General features: G+C 41.5%; 1 protein-coding gene across 1 annotated transcript; it reads right to left on the bottom strand.

Annotated features, from left to right (window-relative positions):
* Positions 1 to 10,000: 10,000 nt before the first annotated feature.
* Positions 10,001 to 12,545, bottom strand: LOC311499397 (protein NLRC3-like; the record flags this gene model as incomplete). The annotated part of the gene is made up of 3 exons (XM_084560347.1): positions 10,001 to 11,838; positions 12,033 to 12,258; positions 12,522 to 12,545. The coding sequence occupies 3 exons, from the start codon at positions 12,543 to 12,545 to the stop codon at positions 10,034 to 10,036; spliced, it is 2,055 nt and encodes a 684-aa protein (XP_084416473.1). The 3' UTR covers positions 10,001 to 10,033.
* Between the last annotated feature and the right edge of the window lie 347 nt (positions 12,546 to 12,892).

Below are 12,892 nucleotides of genomic sequence, written 5' to 3'. Positions count from 1 at the left end.
ATACATGTAGTTATTATTTTAATCCTTAATTGCTCGTTAAGAGTCGGATATGTGTGCCGCGGGTGGGCGCTCATTTCTATGCCTCGCATAGGCAGCAGAGGGCAGTGTTCTGCCATGTACCTCATATTTATGTTATGTATATTGCTTAATACATTGGAGATGATCGTGTACAGCTTTATGTTTACTATTCATGCAAGACATCATCAAGGTAGGGATAATATCGTTTATTATTATGTTTATTATTTCAGAACTGTGTACACGGATGTGTCGAAATAAAGCCCCCCTGCCTTGAAGAGACGCTGGTCTTCTATTCCTTTGTGTCCTGACCGACACACCATCTTGGATGCTGTTAATACATAAACGAGTTAGCCCTTAGTCCCTTAGCTCACTTACACCTTGAAAGTAAGCAGGAGGACTTTAAATTGGATGCGAGATTGAACTGGGAGCCAATGAAGTTCCTTAAGGACAGGAGTGATGTGGTGAAAGGAGGGGGTTCGAGTTATGATGCGGGCAGCTGAATTCTGGACTAGTTGAAGTTTATGGAGAGATTTGTGTGGAAGGCCAAAGAGGAGAGAGTTGCAATAATCCAGACGGGAAGTGACAAGACTGTGAACCAGGATGGCGGCAGTGTGGGGGGTGAGGGAGGGGCGGAGGCGATTAATGTTACGTAAGTGGAAGTAAGCAGACCGAGTAATGTTATTGATATGGGATTGAAAGGATAGTGTGCTGTCAAGGATGACACCCAGACTCTTAACCTGGGGGGAGGGTGAAACGGAGGAGTTGTCGATGCTAAGAGAAAAGCTGTCGGTTTTGGATAGAGTGGATTTGGTGCCAATGAGGAGGACCTCAGTTTTGTTACTGTTAAGTTTAAGGAAGTTATGGGTGAACCAGGTTTTTATTTCGGAGATGCAATCAGTAAGGGAGGTGGGTGGGAGAGCGGACGAAGGTTTGCTGGAAAGGTAGAGCTGGGTGTCATCTGCATAACAGTGGAAGTGAATATTAAATTTGCGGAAGATATTGCCGAGGGGGAGGAGGTAGATGATGAAGAGTAGGGGCCCCAGGACAGAGCCTTGGGGCACACCTGAAGTGACGGAGGAGGGGCTGGATTTAAGGGACTTAAGTGAGTGCGGCCAGAAAGGTAAGATGTGAACCAGTCTAAAGAAGTGTGGGTGATGCCAATGGAAGACAGCCTGTTGAGGAGGGTGGTATGACAGATGGTATCAAAGGCTGCACTCAGGTCGAGGAGGATGAGGATGGTGAGGAGTCCAGAATCAGCTGCCATAAGGAGGTCGTTGGTAATTTTGATAAGTGCAGTTTCAGTGCTGTGGAGTGGGCGGAAACCAGACTGGAACTGTTCATACAGGTTATTATGGGATAAGTGAGAATGGAGTTGGGAGGCAACTGTTTTTTCGAGGATTTTGGAGATGAAGGGTAGATTAGATATAGGCTTACAGTGTAGGAAAAATCAAAAGTTGTTTTTATACAGTGAAGAAACAAAAAAATGAAAGGGGTTAAAAGAGAGGATTATTTCTCAGATACCAACTGCACCTGAGTATTAAAGGCTGGGGAGTGCTAACTGAACAAGAAATATACAGAATGAAAAAAAGAAATAGTTCAGAAGCTCAGACAATAACTAATCCCTGATGATGATGATGATGATAATGATAATGATGATGAATAGGGCTTCTTTTAACATCAGTAGATTAGGATTTTTCTGTCTACTTTTATTTTCATCAGGAGACCGGCGACAGGATTATATTCAGATCTCTTTACCTCTGACTGTAGAGAAGATGAGGAACTGTTCAGTTCTTTCAGCGAAGGGCTTCCTCGGGTTCCTGAGGACGTCAGGGCTTAGATGGAGAGACCAGTAACACTGGAGGAACTCTTCACGGCCCTGCAGGACCATAGAGGGAGGAAAGGCCCCCGGCATCGATGGGATTCCCGTAACGTTTTATAAGGTGTTCTGGAGAGAGATGATCTCCTGAATGTTTTTAATGAGAGTTTTAACGACATGCTGCTACCGCTGAGCTGCAGGAGAGCAGTGATAACTCTCCTGCCAAAGAAAGGAGAGCTCTGAATGCACCACAGACGGGAACTGAGGCCTCCCCTGCTGTGTGTGAGAACTTTCTTCACCACTTCATTGACAAAATCACTTCTACCAGAGCACTTATTTCACCTCCAGCTTCTGATCCTTCAGTGTTTGTCCCCTGTTCTGCTGTGTTGGACACGTTTGACCCTGTGACTCTTCCCTTTGTCCAGGAAATTGTGAGTCAATTGAAGCCCTCAGGTTCCCCTGATGATACTGTCCCACCTCGATTTTTTAAGGAGGTTTTTCCCACTATTGGGCCATCTTGTCTTGCAGTTATCAACAGCAGTCTGTCTTCTGGAGTGGTCCCTATACAATTTAAACATGCAGTTGTGCAGCCTCTGTTAAAAAAAAACCTGGGCTGGATCCTACTGTTTTGGCAAATTTCAGGCCAATCTCTAAATTGCCTTTCTTCTCCAAAATCTTAGAGAAGATTGTTTATTCCCAGCTCATGGACTTTTTAAATGAACAGAAAATTCTTGAGATTTTCCAATCCGGTTTTAAAACTTTGCACAGCACAGAATCAGCGCTTTTAAGGGTTTTTAATGATATCTTTTTAGCTACTGACTCTGGTCACTGTGTTGTCCTGGTACTTTTAGATTTGACTGCAGCATTTGACACAGTGGACCATGACATCCTGATTGCTCGTCTAGAGCAGTGGGTGGGCATCAGTGGCACAGCACTGGAATGGTTCAGGTCCTACCTGTCACATCGGACTTTCTGTGTCAGCCTTGATGACTCTGTGTCCTCCACTGCTCCTCTCTCATGTGGGGTCCCACAGGGCTCTGTGCTTGGCCCTCTTTTATTTTGCCTTTATTTACTTCCACTTGGCTCCATCCTCAGGAAACATGGCATTTCTTTTCACTGCTATGCAGATGACAGCCAGATCTATGTCCCCCTCAAAAAATCTGATTCATTCTCTGTTTACCCGCTGCTAAAGTGCCTAGACGACCTTAAAGCTTGGATGGCTTTAAATTTTCTGAATTTTAATGGAAAAAAGACAGAAGTCATGGTCTTTGGTGGCACCTGGGACCTCCCTCTCAGTTGATCTGGGCTCTTTGGCACAGTATCGCGTCCCAGTTGTAAAAAATCTGGGGGTCAAAGTGGACGCGGATCTGAAATTTGACAGCCAAATTAAAGCTGTGGTGAAGTCCAGCTTTTATCAGTTAAGGCAGCTAGCAAAAATCAAACCAGTCCTTCAGAGACAACAATTTGAGACAGTAATCCACGCGTTTGTGACCACTCGGCTGGATTACTGCAATGCACTTTATTTGGGGGTTAGTGGGTCCTTGATCAGTCGTCTTCAACTGGTACAAAATGCTGCTGCGCGTCTTTTAACTGGTACACGCAAGTATGAGCACATTTCACCCATTTTAGCTTCACTCCACTGGCTGCCTGTCCATTTTAGGATCCATTTTAAAATTATTTTATTTGCTTTTAAAGCCTTGAATGGCCTTGCCCCACCTTACCTCTCTGAGCTTCTGTATCCCTACACCCCTCGCCGATCTCTCAGGTCAGCTGACCAGCTGCTCCTGACGGTGCCTAAAGCTAGGCTTAAGCTCAGAGGGGATCGAGCGTTTGCCGTTGCAGCGCCAAAACTGTGGAACGAATTGCCGCTACACATTAGGCAGGCCTCCTCACTGGCTCATTTTAAATCACTTCTTAAAACCCACCTCTTTTCTTTGGCTTTTAACACCATGTAGAGTGTTGATTTTATGTGATTTTATTTTATGTGTATACGTGCACATTTTTACTATTTTAATCTTTTATTGTGTTTTTTATTGTTTTTATTGTGTTATTTATTTATTTAGTTTTATTCTTTTTTATGTTGTAAAGCACTTTGGAAACCATTGTGTTTGTTTAATTTGTGCTATATAAATAAAGTGGATTGGATTGGATTGGATAATCTAAGCCGTTTCACGGTTTCATCCATAATGAGGACATTCCTACTGGAAAACAGGTATGTCTTCAACTCTCTACTCTACCCAGACTGTATCTAGAGTATTTACAGTACTGTACCATATCACGTTACCATATCACATACTGTACTGCAGGGTGGCTAATGCTCCTTTTCGAACAAAAGTGGTAGTTTTGTGAAACATTCCGTGATCATGTGTTGAGATGTTTCAGTACTGTGTATGGTAAATACAGTAAAGTATAGTATATTCAGTACTGTAAAAAAGAAGCAAACAATAACAATTTGTGGATGCATTTTTCTACAGAATGGCTAGAAGACCTAATGGGGGTGGACGCAAACAGACGGCAGGATCCGAAAGCCCATTTGTGCAGAATTGTGTTTTTCTGTGTTTACCGTAGTGTACTGTTTGTTTTATTTTTGCTTTAACTAAATTTAATGTACTGTAAAATACACTACTGTACTGTAATGATTTTGAGTATTTCACTTTTTGGTTGTTGTGAAAACTTTCCGTCTGTGGAACTGAATAAAAACAGTGAAAACAAAAGACTGCTGTGTTTTATATAAAGCTGACTAGTGTGTTGCTGCTGATCTGACAGTGTATTCATATGATGCAAGTGGGTATCATTTTGTCATCAGAGTGACATTTTGACAAAGGATTGTTAAGTTTTGATAGCGGAGTTTCAATTTGACATAGATGTGAATGGTTTATTTCCCAGTGTTGTGTCTTTTTTGCTTGTGTGAAGAGTTTTGAAACACTGAGCCGAGTTTTGCAAAACGTGTTGAAGCAACAGACAAAAACTGTAAACAACCATGTCTAAAGACACATTCTGTGGTCGTGGAAAAGATGTTAGTCTGTTTGAGAAGGGTCAAATCATTGGCATGCATCAAGCAGAGAGTCTGCTGGAGCCTATCCCAGCTGTCATCGGGCGAGAGGCAGGGGTACACCCTGGACAGGTCACTGGTCCATCGCAGGCCAATGAAATATTACATTTTTTATTTTTTTTTTGGCTGCTTGAATGATTTTGTACATAAAAATGACTCAATACTTCATACAAATTTTCATAGTAGACAAAGAGAAACCAGTCAAACAAATGAAACAGAAATATTATTCTTTGATATTTGTTTATTCAGGAAAATGAGCCAATATTACATATCTGTGATTCCAAGTTCATTTCCAGGTCCAATCAGAGTCCATGTGTTCAGAAGTGTTTCCATCAATGTAATGAGACTCAGGTGTGGTTCAGTTCCTGGTTTAGTTTAAATAAATCAGGGATTTGTCTCAGTCTGATCTTCACAACACATGTTTATGGAAGTGTATGATGGCAACGGACAAAGGAGCTTTCTGAGGAGCTCAGATCAGGCTGGAAAAGGTTTCAGAACCATCTCTAAAAAGTTTGGAACCCACAAACAATCCACAGTCAGACAGATTGAAGACGACTGTTCCCCTCCACAGGAGTGGTCCACCAGCAAAGATCACTCGTTGAGAAAATGTTTTGTGGTGAGATGAGACCAAAGTAGAATTGTTTGGTCTGCTTTAGCACCTCACAGATATGTAATATTGGCTCATTTCCTCTGATAAACAAATACAGAACTTTGACAAAGTGGTTCTGCTGACAGAAGGAGAGGTTTTTGTCCAAAGCTTCATTGACAGTCCTGAATGTCCTGAGTAGAAGAAGATGAACCAAGATGTCTCCATCTTCTCTGTCCACATTGACTCCATCTTGGTTCATCTAGTTTTTCTACCTCCTTGTTTCTGTCCCTCCAGGAAACTCCTCACCTGACAGTATCAGCAAGTGAGGACAATACAGTACAAGGAGACAAAACAACAATAAAACTAAATGATAATAATAAAATGAAAAATAACTATTGAAATAATTTTCATTACTTTGACAACTATTTGAGATGGAAATAATGTACATGTTGAGAAAGAAAATCTAAATGCTCAAACAATATGAACTATATATTGAATAAACTGTAAATAGACTGTATATGAAACTACTTCTGATCACCAATGGCCAGTCAATGAAAGTACTATTGGCCAATACAGATCAAGGGTCTTATTTTGTGTGCTTCAGTAAGAAAAAACAAAACAAAACAAAACAAAAAAAAAAACACATACAATCAGAATTAAGGGATTTTTTTCCCCTTTGGAATAAATGCTAAATAATGTTTGTAAATTAAAAAAGTAGAAAAAAAGTAGAAAGTGCACAAAACACCAAGTCTGAAGATAAATTATAATGAAGCTTCTGAGATTCTTGGTTAGACTTTCTAAATGGCCTAAGAAGGTCAGTGGTGTACGCTTCACAACTTTGAAATACTCATAGCATCTTAATTTCCATGGCCCACTTGTGTTAGTGACATGTCCACAGTGAACAGTCATTGACTGTATTCACTCAGCAGTGTGTTTATTTGTCTGCAGCTCCTAAATAGTCACAGAGGAGTGGTCTCCAAAGGCAAAGCCGGGGTAGAGAGGTTCAGTGAAGGTGGAGTAGAAGGTGTAGAGAAGACACACTTCGTCATTAAAGACTTCATAGAAGGAGATGGTTCCAGCAGAGTAGTTCACATACACTCCTACTCTGTCAGGTTCAAAGAAGTTCAAGCATTGAAACTCTTTTTCTGTATTACTGTGCCAGACAGAGTAACCACTCTCAGAGCACTGCAGACTCCAGGACTGACTGTCCAGCCCAAACCAACAGGCTTCAGTGTTTCCTCTGCCTCTGATTGTTTTATAAGTCACTGCTACAAGCACATTTCCTTCCCACTCAACTTCCCAGTAACAGCGATCAGAAATTCCATCTGTACACAGAACCTGACAGTGGTCAAAGCTCTCTGAAGTAAGATGACGTGTCTCTCTCTCTCTTAGCACCTTTGCCTTTCTGTTGTTGTCCGACATCAGGAGGTACCTGTTTGCTGTGTCTGGATCCAGTGTGAGTTTACAAGCATCTGATTGAGAAGACACATATATTTATTAATGGAACAGATCAGTGTTAGTGTCCTAGGTTTATTAAATGAAAAGTATCACTATGATTAATTTAATTATTCTGGTGAATCAAACACACACTTACACTTTCTCAGACCAGGTTTCATTCTCTGCTCTCCACCATGGTCCACCCTGAAAAGAAGTAGGCTTATCTTGTTATGTTGTAACTTCATCTAAATCTGAAAGGAGTATATCTATGAACATTTCTCAAAGAAGTTGCCATCCAATATGAATTCTATCACAGCTGAAAATGAAGAAATGTTGTGTGTTCATACTTGAGTGTGTCCAGTCTCCAGTCTGGATTCTCTTTTAGATCAGACAGCAGCTTCACTCCTGAGTCTTCTAGATGATTGTAGCTCAGGTCCAGTTCTCTCAGATGGGAGGGGTTAGAGGTCAGAGCCAAGACCAGAGAAGAACAGCCCTCCTTTGTGACCTGACAACCTGACAAACTACACAGACATTAACAGTAAGTCATAGCATATACATGTGAATAGCTTTAAACACTGAACAAAGCATGTTTAAATCAGCATTCAAACATCATAAACTACTGACTCCTGACCTGAGAGTTTCCAGTAGACAGTGTGGACTCTTCAGTCCATCAGAAAGACGCTTCACTCCTGAATCCTTCAGGTCGTTATCACTCAGGTCCAACTCTCTCAGACAAGAGGACTGGGAGCTGAGAACTGAGGCCAGAGCTTCACAGCTTCTCTCTGACAGGTTACAATCACTCAACCTGAAAAGAAGAAGTAAGAGGACATAATGAGGTTGTCTGTCAGTAGCTGATCCATGTTTATCACACTCAGTACATTTCATCACTGATGACATTTTTTTTACACATTGTTCTACCGAAAAGAAATCAGATAAAGTCATAGTTAGTTCCTGCTGCAACGTCAATCTCTTGTCTCATTTTAATACTGTAACTACAATGCATGACGCATAATTACTTAGATGAGTACAGTCAAGGTCACAAGTCTAGTTTATTTAACCACTCCATGGATAGTGTGTTAGACCATAGTTTTGTTGGTACTGAGTTTAAAGTGGAAATGAAGCAATGAGAACTGTGATCATTTTTTGGTTGCTTTTTCATTTTTGGAAATACATGGATTTTCATTAAAGCTGAAATTCAAGTAGTTTCACTGGAAAATGACATGTAGATAACGACTTTCGCCACTAGGGCGCGGCCATGTTTTAAAAACATACGTCATCAGAATGGTTAGCGTTTGTTTTAGCCATTAGCTTCCTACCAACTTTGTCGCTAACTAAACATGGCAGATCTTAGAAAAAGAACAGGGGGGTCATTTTGTATTGCCCCTGGCTGTTCAAACGAATTCTATCGGGTAAAAGAGAGCGGTAAATTAGTTCATTTTCACGTTATTCCAGTCAAAAAGCCTAAACTGCTCCAAAGATGGTTAGCTGCACTGAAACTGAAACGCCTCCGTCACGTTTATTTATATAGCACACTTAAACGCAATGTAATTGACCCAAGGTGCTCACAGAAATAAAATATATACAGTAATAAAAACAAAAATATAAATGACAAAAAATAAAATAAATAAAACATAAAAGGACAGAGAGTATGTAGCGACCACTTTATAGAGTCTGATTACGTCGAAGAGGGAGCTTTTGATGAAGATGGGAGATTTGTTCGCCGTCCCACCAATCGCCTGAAGCCAGATGCTGTGCCAACAATTTTTAATTTTAGTGGCTATAGTGCTGGAGACACGGACAGACCTGTCAAATCGGACCCGTCAGGCGCTGCTATGCGCAGAGACAGAGCGCAGAAACGAGCTTGCTAGGCAGAGGAACGAGAGGCTCTGTGGGGGGCACTAAAACTCCCACTGCTCTAACAGGCTCAAAAGCATAGGCAATTGGATCCTGCCCTCATTGGTGGGTCTATCCCATTCGTCCATATCCATTTTGTTTAACATTTGAGGCAGTAAGCTAACTGTGAGGCTACGACAGCCGCTATGTAAACAACATAGAGTGTGGCACCAACCATTCTTGTGACGTCATCAGTTTCGGAAAACAAAGATGGCGGCGCACAGGCTGAATTAATGCAACTTGTTTGTGCTTTTTTCTGAATAACGGGTCATATTTCCGACTTTATTTGTATTTATGGTATATTTAAATATTTAACTAGTGCTATAGACATCTGTTTTATTTGACTGCTTCATTTCCACTTTAAGGATATGCCTTAATATACACCAGTCATCCACAACATTAAAACCACTGACTAATTCATTGGTGTGGATGTTACTTAGACATGTAGCACCCACCTAGACCATACCAGGCACCCCCACCCCATAGCAATGACACTCCTTGATGGCAGCAGCCATCCCCAGCAGGATGCAGCCTGACACAGGCGCACACACAAAAACACTTTAGGAACAACTAAAAACAAAAGAAACATGAAGAACAGCACAAGGTGTTGACCTGGCCTCCAAATTCACTAGATCCCAAACTGATAAAGTATCTGTGGGATGATCCACAGAGGCCCCTCCCCTCAAAGATCCCCCACTAACAACATTCTGTTGCCAGACACCACAGGACACCCTCAGAAGGCCCATGTCTATTCTCTGAAGAGTCACCACAAGGGAGACCATACGCAATATTAGGTAGGTGGTGGTCATAAAGTTATGACTGATCGGTGTATGTACAGTTGCACACGTTCTGGACTTTTTCAAGTCATTTAAAGACACAGCAGCTCAGTGCATGTAAACTTCTGACCGACTAGAATTGTGATATATTGAATCATAATTTAACTGATCTCTCTGTAAACAGTTGCTGGAATAATTACTTGCCATGCATAAAGTAGGTGTCCTATCAGACTTGCTAAAACTGTAGTTTGTTAACATAAAATCCGTGGAGTGGTTAAAAATTAAGTTTTAATGATTTTACCCTAAGTGTATGTGTACTAACCTTGACAGAACTACTTTTAGGCAATTTGCTCATTTTCCTGTATTGTTAAAATACTTTGAAGTCTTGCTCAGTGTATGAAGGTAAACATCATGTATGGTACTAATATACTGTATGTTGCAGACTTTTTCACTTACAGAGCTCTTCTGGAGGCTTTGATGACTGGCAGCATCCTGAGCAGAGCATCTTCTGAAGAAGAAAACTTCTTCAAGTCAAACACATCCAGATCTTCTTCTGATGACAGTAACGTAAAGACCAGAGCTGACCACTGAGCAGGAGAGAGATTCTTTTCTGAGAGTCTTCCTGAACTCAGGTACTGTTGGATCTCCTCTGTTAGAGAATGATCCTTCAGTTCATTCAGACAGTGGAACAAATTAAGGCTTCTCTCTGGAGGAAGATCCTGATTGATCTTCTTTTTAATGTACGTCACTGTTTTTCTGTTGGTTGTTTGTCTGTTTCCTCTCTCTATCACCAGGCCATGTAGAAGACTCTGACTAGTTTGAAGTGAAAGACCCAGGAGGAAGCGAAGGAACAGATCCAGGTGTCCATTTGGATTCTGTAAGGCCTTGTTCACAGCACACTGGTGGAGACGATCTAGGTCAGGTTTGTCAAACAATCTATTCCATAGGGAGACGTTTTGTGATTCTTCCATCAGATTAACACCATGGTTAATCCATTTCAAATGAACATAGAGAGCAGCCAGAAACTCCTGAACACTCAGATGGATGAAGCAGAACATCTTGTCCTGGTACAGTCCTCTCTCCTCTTTAAAGATCTGTGTCAACACTCCTGAGTACACTGAGGCTGCTCTGATATCGATGCCACACTCTGTCAGGTCTGATTCATAGAAGATCAGGTTTCCTTTCAGCAGCTGATCAAAAGCCAGTTTTCCCAGAGACTCAATCATCTTCCTGCTCTCTGGACTCCAGAGTGGATCTGTCTCAGATCCTCCATCATACTTGACCTTCTTCACTTTGGTCTGAACCACCAGGAAGTGGATGTACATCTCAGTCAGGGTCTTGGGCAGCTCTCCTCTCTCTCTGGTTTCCAACTCATCCTCCAGAACTGTAGCAGTGATCCAGCAGAAGACTGGGATGTGACACATGATGTGGAGGCTTCGTGATGTCTTGATGTGGGAGATGATCCTGCTGGCCTGCTTCTCATCTCTGAATCTCTTCCTGAAGTACTCCTCCTTCTGGGGGTCAGTGAACCCTCTGACCTCTGTCACCATGTCAACACACTCAGGAGGGATCTGATTGGCTGCAGCAGGTCGTGTGGTTATCCAGAGGCGAGCAGAGGGAAGCAGTTTCCCCCTGATGAGGTTTGTCAGCAGCACATCCACTGAGGTGGACTCTGTAACATCAGTCAGGATCTCAGTGTTGTGGAAGTCCAGAGGAAGTCGACACTCATCCAGACCGTCAAAGATGAACACAACCTGGAACTCTTCAAACCTGCAGATTCCTGCTTCTTTGGTTTCAGTGAAGAAGTGATGAACAAGTTCCACCAAGCTGAACTTTCTCTCTTTCAACACATTCAACTCTCTGAAAGTCAATGGAAATATGAACTGGATGTCCTGGTTGGCTTTGTCTTCAGCCCAGTCCAGAGTGAACTTCTGTGTTAAGACTGTTTTCCCAATGCCAGCCACTCCCTTTGTCATCACTGTTCTGATTGGTTCATCTCTGTGAGCTGATGGTTTAAAGATGTTTTCACATTTGATTCTACTTTCCAGTTCATCTATCTTTCTGGAAGCTGCTTCAATCTGTCTGACCTCATGTTCATCATTGACCTCTGTTGACTCTCCCTCTGTGATGAAGAGTTCAGTGTAGATCTGATTCAGAAAGGATGAGTTTCCTGCTTTAGCAATCCCCTCAAACACACACTGGAACTTCTCCTTTAGATCTGATTTGAGTTTACGTTGACACCGTCCAGAAGAAGTTCCTGAAAGAACAAATGACATTTATCATTAATGAAGGATTAAACAAACTGTAAATATTATAGCAAATCTTATGCAGATATTTAAGTGTGACTGCTGCAGCATACACCTCTTTTTTTGTTCAGGTCTGATACATATGAGTACAGACTATTTTTAGGCAACTAAAACGACAATCTAAAAGTTGTGAAAAGCCTCTTACTACTCAGCAGACAGTCAGCCAGCCCCTCTTGCTTCATTTTCCTCATGTAGTGCAGAGTGATGTTCAGAAAAGCTTCTCTGATGATGCTCTTCTTCTCTTTCTCTTCACCATCATCCTCCTCCTCAGCTTTCCTCTGACTCTTTAATGTTTCCAGATCTAGACTCAGGAGATGCTGGAATTTCTTCAACTCATCCGTCACAAAGCTGACAATGTTCTCTTTAAGAATCTGGAACAATATATAAACATAATTTTCTATAAAAATGCAGTTCGTATATTTTTGGAGACTGACACAATTTTAGCTGTTTTAACTTGGTTGCAAAAACTAATCAATCTGAGCGATAGCAAAAATAGTAGACGTGTCTAAATCCACAGTTAGGCACATTCTTAGCAAAAATAACAAACTGGTGAGCTCCGCAATAGAAAAGATAGATGTATACAGAGGACAACCGAGGAGTATTAATGCAGGAGGAGAAAAACTTCCAGATGAACCTTCTCCAGAGGTAGGCATATCATTATCTAAGTCTACCATAGAGAGAAGGCTTCATGAGACCAAATGAACAGAAGGTTCACAACAAAGTGCAAACACTTCATAAGCCCCAGTAATGGAAGATCCAAATTAGACATTATCATAGGACATCTTAATCAAACCAGAGCACTTCTGGAACAGCATTGTTTAGTGAAATTGAAATCAACCTGTACTAGAATGACAGGGAGATAAAAGTATGGAGAAGGTTTGGAATGGACCATGAGCTGAAGCATACAACATCATCTGTAAAACATTGGAGGCAGTAGGATGGTGTAGGCATATGGTACATGGTATCCAATGACAGTGAGTCACTGTAGTTTATTGATAATGAGAC

This window comes from Chelon labrosus, assembly GCF_963514085.1.
Source record: "Chelon labrosus genome assembly, chromosome: 14".
In the NCBI taxonomy this organism is placed as follows: domain Eukaryota; kingdom Metazoa; phylum Chordata; class Actinopteri; order Mugiliformes; family Mugilidae; genus Chelon; species Chelon labrosus.
The sequence above is the reverse complement of the archived record's forward strand: the minus strand, read 5'-3'. Positions and strand labels throughout refer to the sequence as shown.